General features: G+C 41.0%; 1 protein-coding gene across 5 annotated transcripts in view; it reads right to left on the reverse strand.

The window, feature by feature from the left end:
* DPP4 (dipeptidyl peptidase 4) overlaps nucleotides 1–26,867 on the reverse strand; it is a 77,052-nt gene that overhangs the window by 14,967 nt on the left and 35,218 nt on the right. For all 5 annotated transcript variants that reach the window (XM_082841788.1, XM_082841787.1, XM_082841786.1 and 2 more), the window contains 14 exons: nucleotides 26,503–26,663; nucleotides 24,955–25,067; nucleotides 17,708–17,843; nucleotides 15,622–15,666; nucleotides 13,425–13,532; nucleotides 13,099–13,166; nucleotides 12,093–12,146; nucleotides 11,592–11,713; nucleotides 9,852–9,899; nucleotides 9,508–9,606; nucleotides 7,271–7,340; nucleotides 4,503–4,697; nucleotides 2,070–2,124; nucleotides 1,340–1,439 (listed from right to left, as the gene is read on the reverse strand). In XM_082841788.1, coding sequence (XP_082697914.1) covers nucleotides 1,340–1,439; nucleotides 2,070–2,124; nucleotides 4,503–4,697; nucleotides 7,271–7,340; nucleotides 9,508–9,606; nucleotides 9,852–9,899; nucleotides 11,592–11,713; nucleotides 12,093–12,146; nucleotides 13,099–13,166; nucleotides 13,425–13,532; nucleotides 15,622–15,666; nucleotides 17,708–17,843; nucleotides 24,955–25,067; nucleotides 26,503–26,663 — 1,374 coding nt within the window. The remainder of the gene's footprint in view (nucleotides 1–1,339; nucleotides 1,440–2,069; nucleotides 2,125–4,502; nucleotides 4,698–7,270; nucleotides 7,341–9,507; nucleotides 9,607–9,851; nucleotides 9,900–11,591; nucleotides 11,714–12,092; nucleotides 12,147–13,098; nucleotides 13,167–13,424; nucleotides 13,533–15,621; nucleotides 15,667–17,707; nucleotides 17,844–24,954; nucleotides 25,068–26,502; nucleotides 26,664–26,867) is intronic.

Consider the following 26,867-nt stretch of genomic DNA (forward strand, 5'->3'; position numbering starts at 1 on the left):
TGAATAACTTAGGTTATACATTTAACGGAGGGGGTGGGGGAATAGCTTTTAAGGGCAAAATAAAAATTTCCCCAAACAGCTACAGTTCTTCTTGTCCTAGAACATAATACCCCTTTCTTATTATGCTAACCAGGTTTACATGTGTAAGAAGGTCTCAAATTTTAAAAATACTATTTAAAAAATGCTTAGTGTTGTGGTTGTAAACTTTTAGAAGTACGTCTTGCAATACCACTTATGTACTCCTTCAATTTGATTTTTAAGTAATATTGTTCAAATTTGCACATATGTAAGAATTCTAGAAAGTTCCCAAGTGTTAGGTTGGTCCATATATGTTTAATAACGTTCTCTTCTTACCATTATGTAGTTCCAAACTCACAAAGGTTGTTTCTATTTTATTGACCACCAGAGGTCTCCAAAAACAAGCCTTCCAATAGAACAATTAATATTAAGCAGGAAAGAATTACCTGAAAGCAAATCTATTGTGTGAGGATCAATCCTAACTATGTTCTCCAGTTTTTTTTGAAACTAAAAGACGGTGTTGTCTCTTTTATACATTGGCTTCTCTTGACTTGGAGAGGCTTTAAAGAAGAGTTTTCCACAGGACTGGTACTGCGATATATTAGGACATTAAATATTTAATGAGCATATTCATTATGAATGATTCTATCCTTATACTGAATAAAGGACTTGGGATGGGGTAGGAAAAGATACAGGAAAATAATTCACCTTCTCACCACCTCCGGCTCTTCCCCCCTACCTAGTGTTTCACTGCTTACCTGCTCCCACTTGGGAATTATACCTTACATGTGTATGATAGAACAATACTTTCTCAGCAGTGAACAGGATATTCTAGAGTGGCTTTCACCTACTCAGAGACAGTGCAAACAAAACCCCCAGGAATTCCCCTGCCCTAGTCTCTTCTTTCCACCCAAAGTCCTACTTATATTTGACTTTTACCTGAAGGGAAAGAGACACATACTTCTCTTATTGTTCTAATATGTGAAGCTTCAAACTCAAGTTAGAATAAAAAGAAGGAAGAGTTTATCTAAAGAACTGTAGCATTGGGGATGTTTTAAAATGTGGAAAACTGAATTTGTTGATAAGACATTTAGAAAACAAAACTGGTTGGTAGCTAAACGTGTAGATAGCATTTACTACCGTCTAACATTTCACAATGGCAGAATAAGTGAGACTGTTTCATTACAGGTATCCATAAAGTACTTCTAAGATGAATCCGTTTATTTACTGTAGAGACACTGAAACTCAGAAAGGAATGGTTTTGTCATTGGAATGTGAAGGTTCACACTCAGTAACTCTGTACCTGTGAGTGATCACTTACCATAGTACTCCCACTTTGACACGGGCGCCACGGCTATTCCACACTTGAACACGCCACTTCCTGCTCCCAGGACCATTGAGGTTACATACCCTCCATATGACTAAGAAATGGAAACAGTTATTTTTATGGAGGTAAAGGAATTAAGGACATATGGTAAGCAAGTCGCAGTTTCCACATTTCTCACATCTTTATACACTGTGCCTCTTTTGAGATAGAAAGCATGGTAGAGAAGGTTTAAATTGGCCTTAGTTGGGTAGTATCTAAAGACTACACTTTCAGAGCCCTGGTCCCTCTTCTTGGTAGGTGTAAGGGGGAAAGTATTGAAAATTTGCTGGGTAGTACTAATTGAAGACAAAAAAACGAACCAAAACCAAAACCAAAATAAAACCTCCCAAAACCAAAAAAGCAATAAACACTAAATCTTTACTGACTTGGACCCATGAGAAAAAGTCTCCCTCCTTCCCTCTCTCCTTCTATCCTTCTTTTCCTTTATCCCTCTTTCTCTCCTTTATTCTTTTTCTCCCTTCCTCACCTCCCTATCCCATTGTAATAAACAAAAGTGTAAGCCTGGGGGGACTCATCGCCCAGAAATCTAAGACATTGGACCTTCTTAGATTGAAATGATTGACATGATTTTCACCTCCAAATATGTACAAACAGAAGTAAATGATCCTGCTCTGGGTTATATTCACTAAGGAAGGTGTACAGATTCATCAGCCAAACTACTCACCCAGCCCCAAATTGCAATCCGTTTGTCATCCACAAATCCCATTTTTGAAAATTGTCTAAAATACATGGAACAAGTCCACGAATTAGTATCACACTGTGTATAGAAAACTAAGATAACTGCACAAATGTGAGAAACCCTGCCATTTGTTCTCTATTTCATTCTATCAGAAACAAAGATTCACTGCTGCCAGCAATCAAATAAACACCTGAGATCAATGTCTATCATTTTTAACTTGAGCCAGATGAACAAGGTTTACTTGTGTTGGAGTCCATAAAAAATGTGTGTGTGTGTGTGTGTGTGTGTGTGTGTGTGTATTTCACAGAAAACAAATCCTGGCTGTTTTTTTCACAGCTTTATATAAAAATTTGCAGCCCAGATGCACTTTTCTTTACATAATTGAATTTCAATCTCTCCAGATGTTTTACAGTTTGAGAGAGGCCGTCCCTGCAATGGAGAAGTATAGAGGTGTGTAGAACATCTGGGTAAGGGCTTAGAAATGTCTCTGGGCCCCCTACCTGAGAACTTAAACATCGTTCTCTAAATACATCCCTTCTTATGATGGGTGTTGATTAGTTAGCTCAGCACTATTAAGTAAGAAGCAATTTTTCCTTGATGGATTAAGAAGCCTTTTTGTCATTGTGTTCAGGATTGGAATCCAGGTAAAGAAAGGAGAAAAAGGTTCTTTGCGTCTATTTCTTAATCTTAGCCTTGCATCAAAAGGTAATTTGTTTACTTTAAAAAAAAATCTAGCAAATGGGGCCCTTAACTTTGCAGTGTCAAGGGAGGAAGGGGACCCTTGCATTGACTTATATGTGACTTTAAAAAGCTTTGTTTTCAATTGATGATATATGTCTTAGACTGCCCTGAGTTAAGCAATATTAGAAAAAATTCAATGTAAATAGTTTTCAACTCATTATCCTCTCCACGCAAACCTTTTAAACTTAGAACACATATGTACAGAAATGTGCACCAAATCACGCCTGTACAAGCTGGTAAACTTTACAGAGTGAGCATACCTTGAACCAAAATACAGGGCATTACTATCACCCAGAAGCCTCTGTGTCATTTCTCTCTTTGAAAAAAGAAAAAAAGAAATGTCTTCCTTTTATTGGATTCCATAAAAATTTCACCTGAATTTGTACCAATATAAACTGGGCCATGCAGGATATACACTTTTGTTCCTGGCTTCTTTCACTCAACGGTCTGCGAGATTCATCTGTGTTGTTGTGTATAGTTCCTTTTAGTTGCTGAAAAGCAGCTACTCATTACTTTTTAAATGGAGTTGTAGATTGTGGATAACACAATTCTATCATTTTAGACTTGAGAAGACCTGGAAATCATGCCCTCTCTCACAGAGGACCAATCTGAATAAATAAAAATGTGTTTGTAAAATATCAAAGCCTCACTCCTGAACCAATTTATCCTCTTTCTTATCTAACCTTTTTTTTTTTTTTACTTTCAAAGATAATAGCTAATCATTAACTTTGATGTAACAGACTTAGGGATACTTAATACATTGTCATCTTCTCTCCTCTTTGGTTGTTCCTCTTTTTAAAGGCATTTTCCTCCGTCCATTTAATCATTCACAATTTTTCTCCATTTCCTAGCTTATGGTTTCACAACATTATTTAAAATCACTGACTTACTTTGCTTTCCAGACATCTATGCAGTTGGTTATAGAAACTCAAAGACTACATTTCCCATTTACCAGTTGAATGCAATTGAGTGTAAGTTGGAGGGAGACCTAGTTTCAAATCCTGACCAGTCTTGGCAAATTACCTAATCTAACAGTCTCCATTTCTTTACCTGAAGTGTAAGGTATGAACAACCACCTCTCAGGGTTGCTGTGCAGCTTCAATGAGAATGCAGGTAAAACACTGCATGTTACATGTGCATTCCAGGGTAACCATCATTCATGACTAAAACCTTTCTTAAGCCATATCACATCTATTTATGGTCTCATAACTGATGTCATTCATCCTTAAAAAAGCCCTTATAATTGTGAGCGACAATGGTCGTGTTCCACAATTTTCCCAAATTGAGGGAGTAACCCTCGCTCAGCAGAATGTAGGAGTCACTCCTAGGACTTCATAGCTGTCACCCTCCTCCAAGGTAAATGTACACCAAACTCCTCTACTTATCCTTGACTACAGGGTTGGCTTGCTTGTTTAGTTAGAGGTTTACTCAGGGGTACACATATCCCTCGGTTTGTCCATGTGTTTGATGAATTCTGAGTCCCAATTCCTAGAAGGTGGTAGCACATAGGTCAACTCTCTTTCTAAGTCTAAACATAATATCTTCACTAAAAATCCAGCCCAAGAATGAAAGATTCATCCCAGGACACTTTAAATTCTTTACACTTCACAACTTTAAAATATAAATGGAGGGAGAAAGAAATCAAATGACGTTTGAATTCATCTCCTAGTCACTCACCTGGTTGCTTCAATTTGATCTTCAACTTCAAATGTTCCCAGTCTTCTGTTGACTGCGTGCATGATCTTATCTCCTTGGTAACCACTTCCTCTGCCATCAAAGCTAGCTACTATAATGTTTTCTGTGCTTGCAAGGTAAGTAGCCCAGTTGAGTCTGAAGACAGCATCTGCTTTTTGACTACAGGGGCCTGCATATCTGTGAAAAATCCCAAACTGTTAGCCTCTGTGGTTTTCCTGAATCAAATGAGGAGTGCTTGCATTTCTATCCCCTGTGGACAGGAAGTGTACGTCTTCCTGTTCATGAGCCTGAAATCGTGCCAGCCACCGGGGGTGTCCACAATGGGTCCTCTAAAACTTGGCAACATGACTATAATGGCTGTGTGTTTCCTCCAAAGAGGCCCATCAGTTTTATCTTTGAAAACTGTTATCAAACACAGACTTCACAGGCCAACGGTTTCTAAGTCGTATATATCTTGGAGATCAAAGAAGTAAATATTCTAATAATTGGGATAGGGGAGTTGTGTTATGAGAAAACAATGAGGATGACAATAAATACAGCTTTGAATATATCTTTCTGACTGAGCTTACAAACATTCCTAGACTACAAGTTTCCTTGGTTGGAACTTCCTTAAGGACTTTGACTGCTGTGGGATATGCGCCGCATGTGCCTCAGTGCCCAGCACAGTGCTGCTCACTAAGGCTCCACAAGGCACTGCGAATGGGCCAAAGTATGAATGAACACCATTCCTTAAAACTTCAGAGGAGAAACAAAGAGACTATATTGGAAGATGGGTATACTGTTTGGCATTCTATTCATTAACAAGTTTAACTCCCTCATAGCTGCGTTCTTCATATAGGCTATAACTTATCCATACACAGCTGTGTGTACAATCTCCATCAAGCCGCCTCATTTTCATTTGTTAATCAAGAGGCATTCCCTACAGCTCATTGGATCTCATGTAAAATACGTCTTCTTTGCACCATCTACAGGACTCCTGGACCCAGATCTTCTCCAATAAGTCTTCCCTCCCCAGACTGTCTCTCCTATTCATCTGCTCACTCTTCCCTCCACAGGACTGGACAAGTCCTGCTTGGACCACTTTGCTAACATTTTCCTCCCTTTCCTTAGGGATGGCAGTCAAAAGAACTTTAGTTTTAAACAAGATATTATATGACTTTAATTTTACACTAGATTTTGCAACATTCTAGCTTTAAAAAGAAGAAGGCATTCATGAATTTCTTGGGCAAGTAAACATTTTTTAACATGTGAAATGCCTTGGTCCTTTCAATGGTCTTATATTTGGTAGAGTAATAGCTTCCCTTAATATTAACTATGTATCAAGTTACCTAACCCTGTAAGATTAAACAACGTCATTTTTAAAAATAGAAAACAAAGATTTAGACATATATGAAAATGAAGAGGAAAGTCACTGAAAAGAATGGGCACCAAATTTACCATATTTTTTTAACTTTCCTAATGAAGGGGAGACCTAGTCATTACTTACTGGGGAGTCCAAGAATATAAAAATATCACTTTTTTGTTTTTTAACAAACGCTTGTGTCAAAATATCACTCTTTTTTAAAGGTAAAGGATCCTTGTTGTTTAGTATTGGGGCTAAGGCCCAAAGCAAGTGAGTGCTACTGTAGTCAGTATTTGACTAAATTAGGTGTAATGAGAATCAAATAGCATATCTGGAAGTTTAAAATACCTCTTTCTCTTTCTTTGAGCTTTTACGTTTGGTTTACATGGAACTGTAAACACAGCGGAACAAGGCCGTGTCTGATGCTAGTATCTGTATCCCTTCTTTTTTTTTTTCTTTGCTAGTAGCAATAGGAAGGTATCTCTGAGTTTTCAGTTTTCCTTTCTGTATAATGGGCCCAACAGAACTTACCACATCTGCTTGCTGTGTGGACAAAATAAGGCAAATTACCTGGCATGCAGCAGGCACCCAGAACTTTTATTGGTTTGTTTCATTTTGAATAAAGGAAATGAGGCAAGCTGGGACAGGAAGAGTGGCATTGTGGCATTCTGTGTGAGGTCAGGGCAATTTTGGAAATATTGAAGTAAAATATGTTCCTAGTAATTATCAAAAATATTTTACAAATATTTATCCTTTATTTATTTATTTTACAAAAATATTTACAAAAATATTTTACAAAGATGCCATATTTAGACCTCACATGAGCTCTTATTTACTGCTCAAAGACTTGTAATTTCAGAACTTTCTCTAGGACTTGGAGAAGTTTGAATTATAATGAATACTTTCCTGTATCACATCTTCTCTTCACCAAAAAAGGGAATGGAAAATACCAGGCATATTTCAGGGACTAAAGAAAGAGAAACCTGACATTGGAATGAATTAAAGGCTACCAATGGGAGATGTTTGAGCAAATTTGGAGATAAGGAAACTGTGAAGACTGTTAATACCCATCTATTGTTTGTTAAAATGTCCATGAGGTAAGGACAAACAAGGGGACTTGAGAATCTCTTTGGAATTCCCTTGGAGTTCAGGGGGGAAAAAAAAATCAAAACAAACTCCATATGCCATTATGATAGAAGAAAAGTGTCTACCTTCTCCATTAGAAAGATGGTAGAAAACACAGGTTTGGATTTGCAATTGCAGAATGGAAGAAGAAATATTAAAACTGCTCTACAATGATTCAGGAAGAGAGAAAGGATGCATTTGGCTCTATTTTTCAGTAAGCTGCACCGGGCAAAAGATGGACAATGGTTAACTTGTAAATTATTCCCTTATCTTGAATACTTACACATCTATTAGCAGAGGATATTTCTTGGATTTATCAAAATGAGGAGGCAAGATCATCTGATACCAGAATTCTAAACAAACAGAAAGGTTAATTAGTGAATTAAGAACACTTATTAGCACATGATTTCGGTTCCTTATCTTTGTCAGTGATAAATAACATGTAGAGTTTAGCAGTTTGTTAAATTAGAATAGAAAAAGAAAATGAACCGATTTGATTCAGCATGTTTTTCAGATATAAACATATTCTCTTTCAGGTTAAAATACTAGTTTAAGGTTAAAACAATAAAGCTGTTTCTAATGGATCTATTAAATACATTGGTGCCTTGTAAAATAAAAGGGCATCTTAGAATTGCTGATGTTTCGTTTTTATGATTCTGTTCTTTGGCATCTGATCTACTCATCTAGTTTGTTTATGGCTTATGTTTTAAGTTTTCCTCCAAAATGTTTTCCTCTTCTTGAATTTCTTTGAAGATGTTTAGGATTTTTAGTTGGCCTTAACTCTATCTTAAAATTCTGATTTAATAACATTTTTGTAATTCTTATTGCCATCCCAGACCGTAAAGCTGAGTTCCCATTTTCAGCTCTGTGTTTCACAGAATGAGATCAGGTTTATGTGGGGCAAACTGTTCTGTACGATCTTGTGCAGGTCTGTTTAATTCTCTGTGCTTGATTTAACTTTAACATCAGTTTAATAAAATTTGTTCCTAAATAATAAATCGGTTACCTTTGCTCCCAAATTCAGGCTAATTAGTTAGACTAATCTTTTTTTTTTTTTTTTTTAAAGAGAGCGAGGGAGAGAGAAAGAGAAAGAGTTGTTTCATATTTTAATAAGATCATTTCCAGCTTCAGTAGATTTAACCTGTATGGAAAAAAATCCTTATCTCTAGAGCTGTTCTTCCTTATGTTTATCTTTCTTTTGTTTTTTGTTTATTATAATTATTTTAGTTGAGGAAAAATTAAAAGTTTAAGAGTAAAATCTTTATATAGATAGATTTTTCTTCAATTTGTATTTTGCTGGTTATTTTATGCCTTCTGACTAAATGTGCTTATGAGAACAAAAGTTTTAATCTTTATTATATTTGAGTAGAATGTCAAACTATCAGTTGATAATGATGTTTTTAATAAATATGCCAAAGTCAACACTTGATTTCCCCTTTGTTTGAATCAGCACTGGTTGATTGGAAGTGTTTTACTTCCTATCTTTTGGAAGATGCACCGTCTCTCCTTTCGCGGGGGGTGTCACATCCTAATATTTAATATGTCACATCTTGATATTCAACCCCTTCTGTACCAGACGGTCCAGATAGCTCTCCAGGACTGTCTCCAGAACTCTAAGCCCTTGCCAACTAACACAGATTCAAGGTCCAGCAGCACTGGCATCACATAGGAGCTTATTACAAACTTAGAATCCTGGGCCTACCCCGACTTGCTGGCTCCAAATATGCACGTTAATAAGGTCCCAGGTGATCCATAAGCACCTGCAGTTTCAGTAGCACGGCTCTAAGCTCTTCTTCAAAAGTACCCTCTACTCTCCGTGCTTTTCCTGCCATTTAAAATTGGATGACCTGAGTTTCTTCCATTATTATCCTATATTTTAAAAGGAATCTAAAATAAATCCATCTTGATGGATTCCCCCTCCCCTATGAGTTGTGAGCCCCTAATAGAAAAGACGAGCAAACAAATAAAAACAACAACAACAAAATTACAAGATTTCCTACTCAAAGAAACCCCTTGTTCTTAGTCGTCCCTGAACGTAATCCATGATCAGGCCACCAGGCCAGGGCCTATCACGGGGAGGAGGTTAGCGAAAATTCAAGACTTCTGTCCTGAGACTGAAGTTTCAACGTTTTATAGCCAACCGTATTTTTTTTTTATACAAGTTATTTTAAATCTGTTTGGGTTAAAGGTAAAATATATTAGGATATCATTAAGTTAAAAACACAATTAATACTTAATAGTAGAATAGAGTTACTAATGGGATGAGACTGAACTAGCAATAATGCATTTTCTCCAAATATTTTCCTCTTAGAATAATATGTTACATAGAATGGTACTGTATTTTTTAATTAAAAGAAAAGTAAAACTAGTGGTTCTTGTGACAGAGCATTTCATGGAAAAATAACCTTACATTAGATTTACGTATAAAATAAAATACATATTGTCAGATAAACTTATATTTAGTTATATTTTTACTGGTGTTTCCATGAAAAGTCATGTTCCAACAGAAATTTAACTTACTTGTTTTGTGCAAATGAATGAAGTCCAGTTTTTTTGAGGGCATCTGGACATCCTGCAGCATTTTATGCAAAGCTGAATTGTCTTCCAGGACTCTCAGTTCTAAACAAATAATTGAGACAGCAGTCATTTGTTACAACATGAAGAATATGGATTGTGCAAAGCAATAACAAACAAGTGGGCGATTCACTGATGGGACTACACGTACTTCAGGTTATAAGCCTTGTTTTCAAGTCATTGTTAAGATACTCTAAAGCCAAAGAAAATCCCATTATGCTAAGTACATGTTGCTTCTATTCACACACGCTTTCCTGAAAAGCAAACGAGGGTGAAATAAGAGAAAGTACCTTTATCATTGCTGCTGCTATGCAGAGTATAGAGGGGCAGACCAGGGCCTGTTAACATAATCGGGGAAAAGTATATTTTAGAGTTTTGTTTTTTTTTAAAGAAGATAACATACTTTTCAAAAATAGCGTTTGTTACCATTTAACTTTGATATAATTTTGACACCATTTAGCTTTGATAGAATGAATATCACAGTGGATAAGAAGCTTACTAAGTGTTAGCTGATTTTCCTTTTCCTTAAAATGAACGCAATTTGAGTGTAAGAAGTATTACCGGAGAGGCACAGGGCTCTGGAGAATGAAACAGAAAATGCACCTCTGACCCTGCTGGGCGCCTTGCGCACATTACTATGCCTGAGTCCAATTTCCTCATCTGTGGACTAAGCCATCCAGACCCAACGACAGCCGCTATCCTTCCCAACTCTTAACACCGAGGTCCAGCGAGTACCACAACCTCTCTCAGGCCCCGCCCCCTTAGGGTGGAGCTCCAGAGCCCGGTTCCCCGGCCCCCAAACGGCAGATATCCCCCGCGCTGCTGCCCCCACTGCGGAGTCCTGGACCAGGCGGCACATCTGCACTGTGTCTGACTTGGATAAGCAATTCCTTCCTGGCATGAGAAAAGTGTTTTTTCGCACACACTCAGATCTTCACTATTTATCCCAACTGTGGTAGTTGCAGAGTGGAAGGTAATGTATAGAAAAAGCTATCTCGTGAGCTATTTAATTTTGATACATTTGGGTCATGATATTAATTTTTACATTTGATCAGAACCACAGTGGCGGCATTATAGGGACCTGGGTTTGAATCCCTGGCTTTCCTGCTTTGTGATGTAAGACAGCATATTTATGCTTCAATCTCCTCACATGTAAAATGAGGATAATAATATCTGCATTATAGAGTTTTCTTTCTAAAGGATCAACAAGATCATGAATACAAAACTTGAGCACAGTGCCTAGTATATATAAAACAGGTGCCCAAGAAATGGTGACTGGAAACAGCCATAGTAAAGAACTACAAAGAAAATATATTAAAGAAAATGTGCCAGTAAAAAAAAAGGTTCAGATAAATGGTTTGGAGACCTCTCTTTGGCGATTCACAGTTCTTTTTCAGAATATCCAGACTTTTTCTCTCATTTTGAGAAGTAATCTATCTTAGTATTAATAGCAGAGGCCTGTGTTTGAATCCCATTGGGCCTCTTATTAGCTGCATGACCTGTGAAATCACATTGTCTCTCCTTGTCCAGATTTCTTCACTTATATTAAAGAAGACAATAATAACAATAGCAACAGAAGATGAAGCTGTGAGCAGGTTGAGTCACAGGCACCACCTACATACATTTTTCTCATTTCAAGGGGCAAGTGCATAAAATTATAATTTGGGTTAAAAAATGCACAACATGTATGTGTATAAGGATGAAGTGCCTCTGTCATACATAAGCTCTGGGATGTGCTTTCAGTCTAAAGCAAGCCTCTTGGTTAGAAGAGGAAGGAGAGATGGTTAGCTCACCACTTATATGTGAGTGAAGGGAATAGGACTTATATGATATCAAGAACTCAGATTCAATAGGAGAGAACTGAGCAGGGCAGAAACTGGGCGCTGAAGGGAAGCCTTCAGGGATGGAGACACTGAGCCAGGAGGGTGGTAAGAAGGTTGTCCAGAGAGGGTAGGGCATGCAGGGAGCTACTCAAGAGGAATTTTGGGGGTACCCCCTGCTCTCCCTCCCTGTTCTTCGTTCATACTTACCAGAACATCTCAGCTGATAGTACTTCGCCTCTTTACTAAATGATACAGAGTAGTACTGACACCTTTCTGGATTCAGCTCACAACTAAGGCACGTCACTTTTGTGGGGTAATTAAGTTGGATTCTGTAAAACCAATGGTGGAAGTTAAGTACTTGATGAAAGGAAAAATGAAAGAAGGAATTGAATAATGCCGTATTCTAGTTTCAAAGGTATCAGAATGCCAAAGCAATACTCAGAAACATTTAAAATGTGAAAAAAATACATGGATTAATTCATATTAACCTCAAACCTCCCGTTGTCTGGAAATATCACAAAGCATCTAATAAAGTCATGCTGTTTTGTTGACATGTGGGTTGGTTTATCGAGGAATAAAAGCATTCGATAGTAGTTCCAATTTAACATATTAGGACTAGGCAAAAAATAAAATAAAAAATAAAAACACAAGAGCCAGAAATTGTGCATTAGCTAAAAGGTCAAGTCAACAACTCGATAAAACTCTTACTTATAAAGATTTCTTCCACCTGGCATTCCTTTATGTTCATTACTAATGTAGTATCTGGGAAGAAAACAAATGAAATATATTAATTCTGTTTTTAAGCAAAAGTCAAGTACACTCCATTTAACTCAACACCAAACACTAGCGTTCACACAAGTGCATGTGCATTAGTGCTTGCCCTTCCTTTATCATTCTTCCCTGCCCCCCATCCTCAGAAGCCATTTGTCCTCCATCATCTCTAAATAGGGGATTCTTTTTTTAACAGACTAAAATATCTGAATATGGGGATTACTCCCTTAATTAGAGTGACAAGGAAAAACTCAAAGAAAGTCTCCTTTCAGAATAATATGACTGGACAACTAGTCTAAAGTTGACACCCCATTTATTTACACTGTTTTCTATATTTTCTGTTTCATAACACAAACCACTCGGTGGCAGAAGCCCCATCCTCCTAAGAGTGGCAGAGCCACTTCTAAACAGGACCTTCAAAAACTGCTTTGAGCAATGGCAAAACTCCTCCGTGGTGAAACCAATAAAGAATTATAAAAAGTGCCTAAGATTCTAATGAAAAACAACACTCCCTATCCCATCAATTCATGCGTGGTAGCTGACAGCCTCTGAAAAGCTTTCCATTCGCCAAAGAGTAAGGCCGAGACATGGACAAATACAATAGCCTCTCCAAGCCTTCCAAAAATCCAGTATCAGTTGAAATTTAACAAAATGCCCCTGAACGCTAGTTCAGTGTTCCAAGACGTTTAAGAAAAAGAGGCTCCGGCTCTTCTAATGCAAAGCAGGTAAGAGCAAGAGGTAGAGCTGCTTGGTGGCATGGTATCAAGTCTGCTGAGCATATGTGAAAATCATTAAGGCTTCCGTATGTTAAAAAGAAAAAAGTCCTGAACACATTCCAAATAGACTACTCTTTATTTGTAGAAGATTTTTCCTTATTTCTGGGCAACGAATGGCATGATTATGACAAATATATTGATATACTACTGATTATTAGAATACTTACAGGTAATCACTGGTAAGAGCTTCTATCCCAATGACCTCCCAGGCTCCTTTTGTAATAAATGTGCAATTCTGATGGGATTTTTTAAAAAAAGAGGTTTATTAGACTCTCTCTCTGATCAAAGTTAAGGAGAGGATTAAATCATTTACATCAGGAATTGGGATAATCTCGGTCCTTTTCCCCATCCTACCTTACTGCAGAGACCACTGGGGTATGTGAATTAGTCTGATTATTGGTACATAGTGATCGACTTTACCAAATGATTTCCACTTCAAGTTAGTTTCAAAAAAAGGAGATCAACCCGAAATAAATTATTTAAAAATACTCACTCTCTTATCTGTTTGGAAGTGACAAATGTGTTTGTAGCCCTCTTCGTTGCTGATGATTTTGTAGAAGCTATTCCCGTCAGAGGTAAAATGAGGTTCTGCAGGCCTAAACTAGAGAATAATAGGAAACACGAAACGTGTTAAAGCACATTAGCCTCATCTCAGTACAACTTGAGCTTCAGAAAGTCCTCCCAACACCTATGCTCAAAACCCATATTTCATTTACTTGCCGATTGCAATCAGAGGGTCTCAATAGAAAATTCTCCTCCTAGAAAATGCAGACAAAAGATCTAACTCCTAGGGAATTTCTGATGGGGAGTAAATGAAAGAATAAACATGAAGAGGCTTACACAGGACACTCAACACATAGCAGTGGTTACTGTTACCCTTAGGCATCTTCTGTCTATGGAGGATAACGCTATGGTGTCTTGATAATGTGTGAGAAAATTAGCATTAGCCTTTCAGTTCTAAGAAGTCAATTTCCTCGATGTCACAACGTGCTTTCTTGAAACAGACTAATATTATTTTTGACTGTTTCTAGTTGGAGGTGGTTTGTAATTTGAGGGATTTCCCCCTCCCCCCTGTTTCTTATACATAATTTTTTTGAAAGTCAGACTTAGAAACTCTTTAATCATTTCTGGACTAGATACCATAAGGAATGTCTGTCGTATATTTCATACGGAAACATTCATATAGTTATCATCTCTATTATAAGCCTTTCCATTTTGCTAAATAGGATCAACAATTTACCCAAAAAAAATAGTTGTATGGAAATATAGAACAAAATTTCCATTTTTTACAGTTCGATAAAAGATAGTTCTCAGAACATAATGTCGTTTAAGCAGAAGAGAATCTATCCCAGCCTGAAAGGAATATATCTCTTTACGACTTCGATTTCCTTACTACATTCGAGAGCAGGTAGGAGATGGTCTTTTAAAACTGTTGGTTCACTTCACTCTCGCTGTTTCCTCGCTCATCAGCTCCCATTTTGGGAAGAAAAATGCTTCCCTCTTCTATTTAGTGATTCAAAACGAATGCATTTATGGAGCAAGCCGAGGCGTGCAGTACACTTGGTGTTCTCATTACAGAGCTCGGAAACACATTCCCCTCTCTAGACCTGTGTTCACAGCCTTATCTTTTTAATACATTTCCCTGTTTCCCCTGGATGGAGTTGTGCCTAGTAGAAATGTGTGAAAAGTGGCATCTGTCTGGTTAAATACAGAGAGGAAAAAACATATTTTTTTCAAAGAGTCGTGAGGAAGTGTAGCATGTCTCTTGCCATGGAGGAAACCACTTTTCATGTTGGCAAACCTCTCCCCTCTGCCCAATCAATGCCTGAACAAAAAGGACGTGTGAATGCTAGGGGGCTCCGAGCCCAGCTGGAAGGGGTCGCATTTCTGGACCAGGGGGCTGCACCTCTGTGTTCTGGGAGACGAGAAATCCTTACGTTTTTTTATGTCACTTTGTATCCCTCTTAAAGGGGCTTAATAGAAGTGGTCATACAAATTAGGGGCGATTCATTCTTCCTCTTTCACACGAGGTGCCATGATGGCTGCAGTGCCTTCGTCAGTTTGCTTCACTCCACGGGCTTGTAGCAACGTGGCTGGTATAAGTCTGCACAAGGTGTAGCGTGAGGCATGGGAAGTCACGGAGGGTCACGTGCTTCCTTGGAGAAAGTTCTGCATCCAGGGTATAGTAAAGTGTGAACCCACGTGTGTATGATTCCTCCAGAGAGAGGTGCATAGCGGGTGTGGTGTGAGTGCCACTGCGTCCCTGCCGGGGGAAGTCCTGTCCCCTGCGTTTGTGCAGAGGCTGAGGGCGGAAACCATGTTTTCTGCCGCCGAAGCGCCTAACTTCGAACGTGAGGTCAACGAAGACAACTGGTATCTTGGCTGCCTTTCAGCAACGGTTGCCTTTTAACTTTCCAGGAGCTAGAATTTGCCTAGAATATGTCTTTTGTTTTATCTGCTCTTCTCTTGAATTTTCACTTGTCCTTTTACTTTTTCCAACCAAGCATGTTGTATATTCTCTATAAAAAGACATCTCTACAGGGGACATTAAAATATTACGTTAAAAAAGGTCAACTGCTCTCTCTATTAATAGCAAATAACATAGGGGCCTCGTTTGGTATATCTGCATATTAAATAGCTCTGAGTGTCTGATCCATACGACAGAGAACCCCATAACTCTTACAACTTACTCTTCCAACCCAGCCAGTGGTACTTATTTCAGTGTGCTGCTGTTCCTAGGGAGGGAAAAATACAGAGAGAAATGAGATATGAATTCTACGCGTTAGCTGCAGTTTGTGGCAATATAAGCAAGATTGTACTTGTAATAAAATAAAGGAAAGCTATCTCCATTCACGTATTTGTATGTATGATAGTACCTTTTACATAGCTACATTAGAACATTTACCTCTCTTGCCTAGAGCTCTGTCCTGGATGTGTACCTCATAAGCCGTCCTGCAGGCTCCTCCACATTTTCAATTCAGCAAGTACAGAAGTATCTTTCCCTTATCCCCACTAGCTTGTTCCTACTCCTTCGTTCTTCTCTGGGTTAGTGGCACCATTCACCCAAGCCAGAGACCTGGGAATCTCTCCAGACCCCTGCTCTTCTCACACTAACCCCCTCAGCCCCTGTCTTCTAGTCCTTTGACTTCTCTTGTTCTTCTCCACCATTATTGCCTTAGTTTGTGTCCTGTCGGGTTTCCCGGGTCCATGGCCCTGACCTCCTGGTTGGATACGCTGCTGCTCTGCTCTCCTTCCAGTCTGCCCTCCACCCTGCTCAACCCACAGCTGACCTCATCAGGCAACAGATAGTTCTATCTCATTATATTTCTTTCCTACTTAAAACCTTGAAATAGCTCTGAGTGTCTTACAAGGTAAGGTCAAACTCCTCAGAATGGTGCCTGAACCTCAGCTCTCATCATCGTGCCTCCGCCTCAACCCCTAGTCCTGTGTACCCCCAGACCCTGCAGGCTCCAAGCTCTTCACCCCAGATGCCTTTGCACAGCCTCTGCTCATAGGGTCCACTTGCCTTCATGCTGCCCCGAATATGACAACTTACCCCAGGCTGCTCTAGTCTCCTCCATGTCATCTCCCATCCCCGTCTGCCTCCCCCAGGCAGGTTGATTATCTTCCTTTGCCCTACATTTCCTTTGCACCTTGCTTATACACTTTTAGAGCCCATTATGGTGCTATTGAGGTGATTTAATTGGCAGGAAGCAAAGAGCTTGGTGTTTTACTTTGGATTCTGGCTGTCGCTGTGAGCTAAGCAAGCTCCTTGACCCTACTGAGCCTATCTCCACAGTGTCTGGCTATTGTGAGTGTTCAAGAAATGGTAACTATTATTATTGATTTTCATAACAGTCTTCCCTACTAGAAAATAAACATTTTAGGGACAGGCATGCTGCCTAATTTTTTTTTTTTTCCCCTCCAGAGCTATGCACAGAACTTGGAACAAAATAGGTATTCGATGATTGCTATATAAGTAATGAATGAGTGCATCAAGATACAGGGGCAGGCGGCGGAGGGAAGGATTTCTGAGGCAAGAATCTGCCGTGTGCCCAACCGGGGTGGAGCAGGGAGAAGAGGCGTGTGGCCACAGAGCCCATTACCAGAAAAGGGCTTGTAGAGCTGTCCTTGCCATATGCCAGCAAGCCTCCCCCAGGCTCTACCCCTCCTGAGGCTGTTGGTCCCAATGGGGCTTTAATTTTGGTCCACGACCTATACCTTGAGGTCTCTGGGCTGGAAACGCCCCCAGCACTTCAAGGTTGGATTAACACTTGCTTTTGCCCTAAGGTTGCCACCCTCTCAGCCTGGAAGTTATCTATTTACTTTCTAAAGCTGTTTACTGCTGAAAGATAGTCACAGTGTGGTAATAGATTTGTGGCCTCTAGATATTTGTTTTGCTTCACGTATACTCAGCGAGTCACTCCCCATTTCCTGAAACACGCTTCCTTGACCTTGCAGCCCCTGGCTTTCTCGGACTTTGTGAATTTTGACATCAAATTCTATTTTCTGGCTTTCCAATCACCACCACCCTTTTCCCAAGTGATAGTCTCCATAACTAAAACAGCATGACTAGTGAGAGCAGATGAACTAGACGTACCACCGGGTAATATCAAGTTATCTAAAAGTCACTCAAGATTTACTCACTGCCTCAGGGTCAGACACAGAGAAAGAATAGAAATTCAAGCTGTATTTCCTGATAACACTCTCCCTGTTTTCCTACAGCCCTCAGATCACATGTAGCTTTGGAAACAGAACATCCTGATTCAACTTTACCGCTGAGGAAATCCATCTTCCGGTGGTCTCATTGTAGTCACAGATATCCATCACTGAATAGTTCTGAATCCTCCGGATCCACTGCACAGAAATCCTTTCTTCGGTTACCCATGTCACATCACACAAGTAGTAATCCCTGAAAGAAGGGAGGGAAGGAAGGATGGAGGGATGGAGGGAGGGGAGGCAAGGAGGAAAGGGAGGAAGGGGAGAAGGAGAATAACTATTTCCAGACCTTGGTACAAATAGACATTCTGCTCAATGAAATCCATCTTAATAGGAATACAATTTTAAATAGTTGTTGAAGCCATTTAACACCATAGTATTTTACCCTTTCTTAAAGCTTAAAGTGTAATTTAATTTTGAATGGAAATGCAAATATATCTGACAGGAAGAGCAACAGCTAACATCCCACAGAGGTGTAACATACATGCCTCACACCATGGCTCATGCCTCACACCATGCCTCACCATGGCTTTGCAAGTCCACAACTGGCCTTTGGTGGTGCCAGGGTGTCAAGGGTGATATTTTCCCATCTCTTTTCTGCTGTCTAAAGGGACCATGACAGGGAATCCAGGGACACTGGTTGAGATTTTATTCTTTTCTCTAAAACATTCTTCCTACTAGGGAGAAACTACAGTTGACCCTTTTCTCAACTGCATTTTCAAAGGGGAAAAAATGGACTCACATCTCTGCAAAGTTTGAAAACCAAATAATTATATCCTACAAATCTTTTCTCAAGTGTCAAAATATAAATCGTGTGAAGAAATTAAGGAAACTTTTGGTATTTTAACATAAATTTATATAAATAGAGATATCTCGAGCAGTACAGCCTCCTCCAACAAAAACCTTTAACAGTGTTTGGAACTGCATTTTGAGAGATGAGTGAGATGCATGGAATTCCTAATTTACCTTTCTGCTAGCCTCCCTAAATATTTGCTCTGGATAATTTATTTTATTTTATTTGCTCCCCACACCCTAGTGCGATTTTTGTATGACTCTTCTTAAATCATTCCTGTCCAGTGTGTGATCAAAACCTTGCTCCCTTTGGTCAGAAGAATTCCAAAGGAAATTTTTCGTTCCACCCCTTCCCATCTGACCCTATCCATTCACCCTAACATGCTCCTTCGCTCTTTCATTCATGGGCTGTGCCCACCCCTCCTCTTGTCAACACTCTCCTTCTTGACTGCAAACTCTCTGAGGCTGGGCCACAGCTGTCTGGTTCACAGGGTATCTCCAGGGCCTAGCAGACTACCTGGCACAAAGCAGGTGCTCACGAAAATTCTGTGGAATGTAGCACTGAACAGAAGGGGAAGTCCTGTCCCATCCTCGGGACCTAAGTAGCTCTGTCCTTCCTCAGAATTCACAGATCCCTTCCTGTCCCCACTCCCTTCACAGACACTAAATCAAACAACAAATATTTGTTGAGCGCTTAGGATGGATCAGGTGCTGGATAAAGCACTTTAAGCCCCTCACCACTTCACTATCTCCCTTTGCGGGGCAGGACAGTTACTGTGTTAATACGCCCAGGGGTACCCGGGCCTCCAGGCTGTCTCCGCTACAGGTGGCAGGCACTGAAAGAAGACCAAAACCCCTCACCGAGCAGCAAAGCACCACCTTCACACAAACAGGGACTCCTCTCCATTTCAGTCCTTTCTCTTGCTTATTAAGAACTGTACACTGTCCAGTCTGCACGACTGGTGTCCCCTGAACACCCTATGAGGTTTTCCACATGCCTCCCTTTGTCAACCTGCCCTTCGGTCTGAAATGACTGTCATGCTTTAACTTCTTCAGGATTTACTCAAATATCCCCCGCCCGTGAGACTTTCTTGAAGACCCCCTCCTTCTACACCGCTATCACGGGTCCCATGGTGTTTTTCACGAACCGCCAGGCTGCGGAGTCTGAGAGGGTGAACGCTGCTTCACCGGCCCAGGAGCAAGGGCGCCTCATCTAGTCTAACTGCCCGATACTGAGCCCAAGGCAGAGGCGTTAAGTGAGAAAATGGAAAGGCAAACCAGTCATCCCGGGGGGTAGGGGATAAATACTTGCAGAGGGAATGGAAGAATGAAACGCAAGATAGAAAACAAAAGGTTTTGAAATGAACTCTCTAGACCTGGGGTCAGAACAATTTTTCAGAAGAGGGCCAGCCAGTAAATAGTTCCAGCCTTGCGGGCTACATGCTCTCTGTCGCAGCTACTAGACTCTGCCTTGGCAGCACCAAAGCAGCCAGAGACAGTGCGTAACGTATGAGTGTGACTGCGTGCCGACGAGATGCTGAGATTTGAAGTTCATGTAAATTTCACCTGTCGTGCAGTATTATTCTTCTGATGATTCTTCTTCCCAACCATGCACAAAGGTCAAAACTGTTCTTACCTGGGGGACCATCTAAAAATAGGTGGGGGCAGGATTTGGCCGGCAGGCCCAGGGATGCTAAGCCCTGTTCTATACCAGTAGTTCTTATTGTTTTATGTACCTGTCTCTAGGGGGAAAAAGGGTAGCATGGAGTCTGCGGCCGGCGTCGGCAGGATGCCCTCTTCCCTGGGTGGTTCATTGAATTAATCACTCCACCGTATGCAGTTGCTCTTAGTAGTGGTTTTCTTTCCAGGTAGTAATAGGTACCTTATTTTAAGTGTCTTTAATATACCCAAAGGAACATTTACACAAATTAGGGGAATTAATATCACACAACAGGCCTTTATTACATGCCTACTCTTTGCAAGGCAGCAGCCAGTTTACAAAGGGATACCCTGTGTCATATGACTCTCAAGCACAAGTCTCTCCCAGCGCATTCAAATATGATTTGCTTTATAAAATTCAGTTATTCCGTCTATATGCACTCTCGAGGAATAAATAGATTTCATAGAGTGAGGAGCTTTATCCTGAAAAGAATTAAGAGGGTGAAGCTAACCAGCAATGTTTAGCAGAGGGATGGGTGGAGGTTCTACAGAGGGAACGACTGGGAGGAGGAAATCTGAAGCCAACTGCTTATTCTGAATCCTGATTCCAACCCTGCCCAGTGTGTGACCTTGAACGAGTCACCTAACCTCTCTACACTTCTGTTTACTTGTCTGCAAAACACGAACTCTAACATTCTTCCCGCATAAGGTGATCATGAGCTTTATGTCAGCACTTAGATGAGTTCCTGGCCCAGAGTAGACTCCACATGGTGTGAACTCTCCTTATGCAGAGAAATTACTTCATTGCTTTAGTATTAAAATCAATCGTATTCCTCTTGGACTAATCCTGTTCCAGAAGTTAGAAGAGCTTGTTGAATCGCTGTGTCTAACCTGGGAAAGGCAGTCAGTGGCTCAAGGGAAGGCCAGGCTGCCTCGTACGGTCCCTGGTTCCTCTTCCACCCCTCCCCCAACCACTCTAACCAGTCTATTTGGTATGTGCCTCTCTGTTTTTACAGAATAAAATTGGCATGTTGTGGAAAGTATACTTGATGATCCTGCTTGTTGGATTTTTCTGGTCTTAAGTGGGGACTTAAAACTTCCAGTAAAAACTACAATTAAGCCCTTGGTTTCCTTATATCTTTTTCATGACTCACTGACATCCTGACCTGGTGTGATTGCAGCTCCAGGCTGGGTTATGCCCTCTCATTCTGTCTCCCCTCAATTCCAAATCGTAAAGAGAAACTGATTGAAGAGGAGCGTGTTTATATAAGAATTCAAAATTTAGATCCCGCTCCACTGGTGAACCGCCTTTATGGAGCCCTCACAGGGTGCAGAGTACACCTCGGGCTGTGGAGAGTGACAAAGGTAGTGGAGGATACAGGTTCATGAACCTTTGATCTAGAAATGGGCAGGGAAGATGCCAGATGCATGTGAGTTTCCTGGCAGACTTCCCAAATTCCATCGCTCAATGTTTTCAAATGGGGAAAAGTTACTTTTATATGGCTGATTGCTGAACCCAAAGCATAATTCTTGGCTCTTAGTAGATAAAGTTATTTAGTACCAGGAGACCCACTAATCATGTTAAAGGGTTTTCTTCCCACCTCACCTGCCCCTTTCCACTAGGCCCCTTTGAAAAGAAGAAGGCTATTTGGAGTTCACTTTCCTAAAACAACCCTTGGAAAACATGTGCATGTGTGGGGAGAGCCTCATCTTCCTGTAGGATTTCAGCTGCTGGATGCTCTGTGATGAAAGGATGAGGCCTAAGGAGAAAATCAGTGATGGGTGCGCGGGCAGAGGAGGGCCTGGCTCCAGGAGCGAGTGAATTACTACGGGACAGAGCTGAAGGTGCTGGGCAGCTGAAGAGGCATAACTTGCCCGCATTAACTTGGCCCTGCTGATCTCTGCATGAGGCTAGAAAATGAAGCACCACCGTGTACGGGAACATTTTTCTCCAGAGGGGCCCTCAGGCCTGGTTTTAGCAAAGCTGCAGCTGTACTGGTGCTAACAGAGACCAGAGCTGGGTTTGCAGTTTCATACACAGCACATTCCTGTAGCATTTCCAGAAATGCTTCTTTGGTGAAATACGTTCCCCAGAAAATACCCACAGTGAGTAAGGCAACCCTCACCATGAGTGTGGCGTAAAGAACTGCAAAGAACAAAGACTTAAGGATTCATTCATATAGGGGAAAAAATAAGTCCTTAAACTGCTTAAGTTTCCTGAGCTCCGAAATTCACAACTGTGCCTTGGAAAGTGATTTCTAAGTGGGAAAGATGCCATCTCTTCCTCTGTGAAATGGCCGTGAAAATGACACCATAGGCAGCATGTGGGTAATAAATGAGACAACGTGAGCAGAGCACCAGGCACAGTCCCCAACATAGGAAGCACCCAATACACTTTAATTAGACTATTCTATTACTCTGGCCCAGCAAGTGTGGGCCTCTGTCCTATTCCCAAGCTCCCATGCTAAGTTGCTGTGTGATCTTAAGCAAATGGGTCTACTTCTCTGAGCCTCAGATCTCTCGTCTGTGTCTCACAGAGGTGTTCTCAGTGTGCTCTGGAACCCCGGTAGGTTCTGTCGATTGTGAGACGCCTGGGGGAAGGAGAAGGCACAGGGGCTGGGCCTAGAACCTGAGCAGCCATCTGCCATTGGCTTACTGGCACCCCACCTCTGTTGTATCTCACTTGCACAAAGGTTTCTCGCTCCTTAAAAACATTTGTAAGGTCCAAAGCCCCTTCCAGATCTAAAATCTTTCAGCGTGGGAGCTCACGGCTCATCCTCCCTTCGGACAGATGTTGGGCGTATACCAAGAGGGCACGCAGAGCTTGCTTCTCTTCCCTGGGCAGCCCCGAGCTTGTGCACACTCGGTGATCCTTCCACTGCAGTCCTCCCCCCCCACCCGCCCCACCGTGCCCTGTCCAATTCACTCATCCTCCAGGATGTTTTCTTTGATCCCGGGGGTCACGGAAAACCCATCTCCCCCTCCTCAGAATGCCTCCAGCCTTCTTTTTATGCCTCTGTCATAGGCGCTTTGGGAGTCATTTATTGACATGTTTTATATCCCCCACCCCATCATAAGTGCCAGAAGGGAGACTCAGCCCTACAGGACATCTATGAGTGTAAATAGCGGGTGCTTAATCAATGTTGATGGAAGAGATGGCTGGACGGGACCAAAGAGCAGATTTTAGAACCTAAAGAAATACTTTTTAGTTGACTGATAATTAATTTTCCCTAGGAATAAACAGGTTAATATAGATACTTCTGAGAAAGTAAATGAATTAATAACCACAGAGCAAAGCCTCCAGCATGCCTGATGTAGTAAATGCAACCCTGAGAAGGAAAATGCTTCCATATGGCTCTGATGATAGCTTCAGGCATCTGAGGGCACCAGCTGAATTCACACAGAGGGAGAGAGAGGCACCTCGAAGAAGAGTGCTTACAAGCTCCTTCTTTCAAGTCAGAAAGATTTGAATACAGCCCCCTACTGGGTCATTTTCTTAACCTCTAGGCCTCATTTTCTTATCTGTAAAAGAGCCATATAATAATAGTTGCTGGAAAGAGTTACTTAAAGGCTAATAAGATAAAGCACGTGATGCCCTGTGTCTGGCACACAGAGCGAGCTCAATAGAGGCTAGTCATTATTTAGAAGCAATGATAAAACCAACACAAGTAATGGAAAAGAAGAGAGAGCAACCTGATGGCCAAAAGTTTCATGCAGCTTGGTGTTTACAGGAAGATAAAGGAGGGGCTGAGAGTTTCAAACCACCAAGGATCATGCAAGCAAATGACGTCTGGAGGTACATCGGTGTCGCGGGGGTGCCTAAAATTAGTCCACGGTTTCCCTGAATTACTCTAGGTCTTACCAGGCCCCGCAAAGCCCCGTGTGATCTGACCTTCCTCCCATCACTCCCCTCTCCACTCAGATGCTCCAGACGCTGTGGCCTCCTCGCAGGGCCTCCACTGCACCAAGCACGCTCCCTCTGCAGGGGCTTTGCACCCGCTCTTCCTCTGCCCGGATACTGCTCCCCCAGCTCTCCATGTGGCTAGATCTTCCCCTCTTCCTTCACATCACTGCTCACAGGCCTCTTATTAGAGAGACTTTCCCTGGCCTCCCCCCAACCATCAGCATCACGGCGGCCCTCCTTTGATCGTCTTCACAACATCTCACGTAACTTTGTTTACCTGGTGGTTGTCTGCCTCCCCTACTTGAGTGGAGGCTCCATGACACCAGAGGCTCTGGCTGCTCTATTCATTCTGCAACCTCACCCCTGGAACCATGCCCGGCATGAAGGCATGAAGTTGGAACTCAGCAGAGTGTTTATGGTCAGGCCCCCCAAGATGGCTGTTCTCTTGCTCTCTGTACATCCCCTGCTCCCCTGAGTAACCTTCCTACATACTTGCCCCAGGCTCCAGCCAGTGACTATTCTTAACAAAGGGGAGGTGAGGGGCGTGCCTCTCCGCTGGTTTCCTTGGTAAATAATGAGCCAACCTGATGTAATCCTCCCTGTAACTGGCAATCTCCTCTTCCCCCTGGGAGCGAAGCCTGCTGCCTTGTCCTGCCCACTGTCCACAGCAGCACGCTGTGCGGTGTCGCTCCAGGACCTTGCTTCAGATGTGTAAGCTCCCGCACGCATTAAACCACTGATGTCTTTGTTGCTGACTCTGGGTTCTTTCTTTGGTCTTAAAGCTGGGCAAGTGCAGCCCAACAGAGTGGTTGAATGGAAGAATGAATGACGGGCAGGGCCAGGTGACACCATGAGATACTGCCATTGATTCTGCCATTCATTTTGAAAGTGTTCTCCCTGGGAGCTGTGGAACTGTTTACAACACAAGCATTCGGGTCAAGAGTCTTACCCTATTAACACAGAAGCAGGAGGAATGATTTGTTGGGAAGTTGCATTGATGTCTGGGCTGAGAGTGTTGGTATTTACAACAAAGAAATTTACAGTTGGGTTCACAGCTCCTGCCTAGGAAAAAAACAATCACAGAATTGGTATTGACAAAAGATATATACATAACAACATCACACAAGTTTAGAGCTGTACAAAAATGTCTGCATTATGGCCATAAAATTATAAACAATCAGACACTTTCAAACAATTTAATACAGATAAAATGAACATAAGGGAGAGTCATGAAATGCAACCTTCTCATGTTCAGGCAGAAATATATATATGACTCCCGTTTAAGTAATGAATGCTCATAATTTATGCACTTTGAGCAAAAAAGGATAAACTTGTTAAAATCAATTCTTTTAATTTGTAAATATACCCTGACTCCTGAAGACAAGAAGACTGATGGCTGACCACTAGGAAGAATACCCTGGGTTCAGGCAAAGACACAATCCCCCAGGAAAATTAGTTTACCTGAGCCAAGAGCCAAAATGCTAATTAGGAAGCCTTCACTTCCACTCCAAATTCAGGTTCAGTACTTTGGAGTTTTACAATCAATATTATGACAGAAATCTATAAAATCGTTTTATATATACACATAGATTTTCAATTGACAAATTAGTTAGAAATAATATGATATTTTTAGTGAGAACACTCTATGGTATTTCTTTGCCAGTTGCACTCTTCAAAAAATAACATTCCACTGAAAATACATCTCCATATTTAGTCTCTGATTTTTTTCTTTTAACTTCCTCTGTCTCCCTAAAATGGCAGCTCTTCATAAAGCAAATTGAGGGAGTCGGTAAAAATAAAAATCCCTTCTCCCAAATTGCTTACAGCAAAAACACTTTGCTATTAGATTTTCCTATAGATGATACTGTGGCCATTGTTATTATGACACTAGTGAAGTGAAGAATCCTGGTTCCCTCCTAAACCTCCCTTTTCCTTGGCTTATACTGCTTAATAAGGCTCTTCAGTGTTCATAAACATGCATCCCAGAGGGGGAAACAGTCTTGAAAACGAAGACATGACACTATTATTCCAAATGTAGGACGGGTGAAATTTACATTAGTGCCAAATCTATAATAGAACTACTAAAACGCGTCATGTATCCGTTAGTAATACAACCTGGTATATAACCCCACTCTTCAACTTTATCTAGGGCACAATCCAACGTCTACAAATGAGATGAGCTTGTCATTCAATCACAGCCTCTCTTTTCCTCCTTTCAAACATTTTCATTCCCCCTACTTCTTTCAAAAGCATTTTCCCCATCTTTTTCGGCTTGTCATTCTTCAAAGTTTTTGGAGAAATTACAAAACCTTAAATCACACTCTTTCCTGGGATAATAAAAATACTTTAAAATTGCCACATGCTGTTGACTTCAGCAAGAGTAATCACACAAGCTGTTGAAGAGAGACTGACAATATTTTCATTAGCAGGAAAGGATTAAATGAAACCATTCTCTTCCCATCAAATCACGGAACCACTATGTAAACGGAGCACAGACCTTTGGATAAGGAATCTGCATGGTCTTTGGGTACTGCAGTGACTCATCAGAGTAGAAGGAGTATTCAATCAGTGGGACTTCTGTATCGTTAAATTGGGCATATGCTAAAAAAGTGCCGTTTGGAGACCACCACAGAGCGGAGTAAGTACTGAAGACTTCCTCTGAAAAAAGACAGAAATTGTTCTGTTACAAGAAGTAGCTGATAAATTGGCTTTGGCATTCAAAATATTGTTCTCATTAGCTTTAGTAATTACAGTAGAGTTCAACTAATGAACCACTTTGCATTTGCTGGGCTTCCAAAATCAGAGTAATACAAACGAATAAAAATAAAATCCTCAAGGATAGAGCTGGATTGTAAAAATAAG

Source organism: Leucopleurus acutus (genome assembly GCF_964270905.1).
Source record: "Leucopleurus acutus genome assembly, chromosome: 6".
NCBI classification, from domain to species: Eukaryota; Metazoa; Chordata; class Mammalia; order Artiodactyla; family Delphinidae; genus Leucopleurus; species Leucopleurus acutus.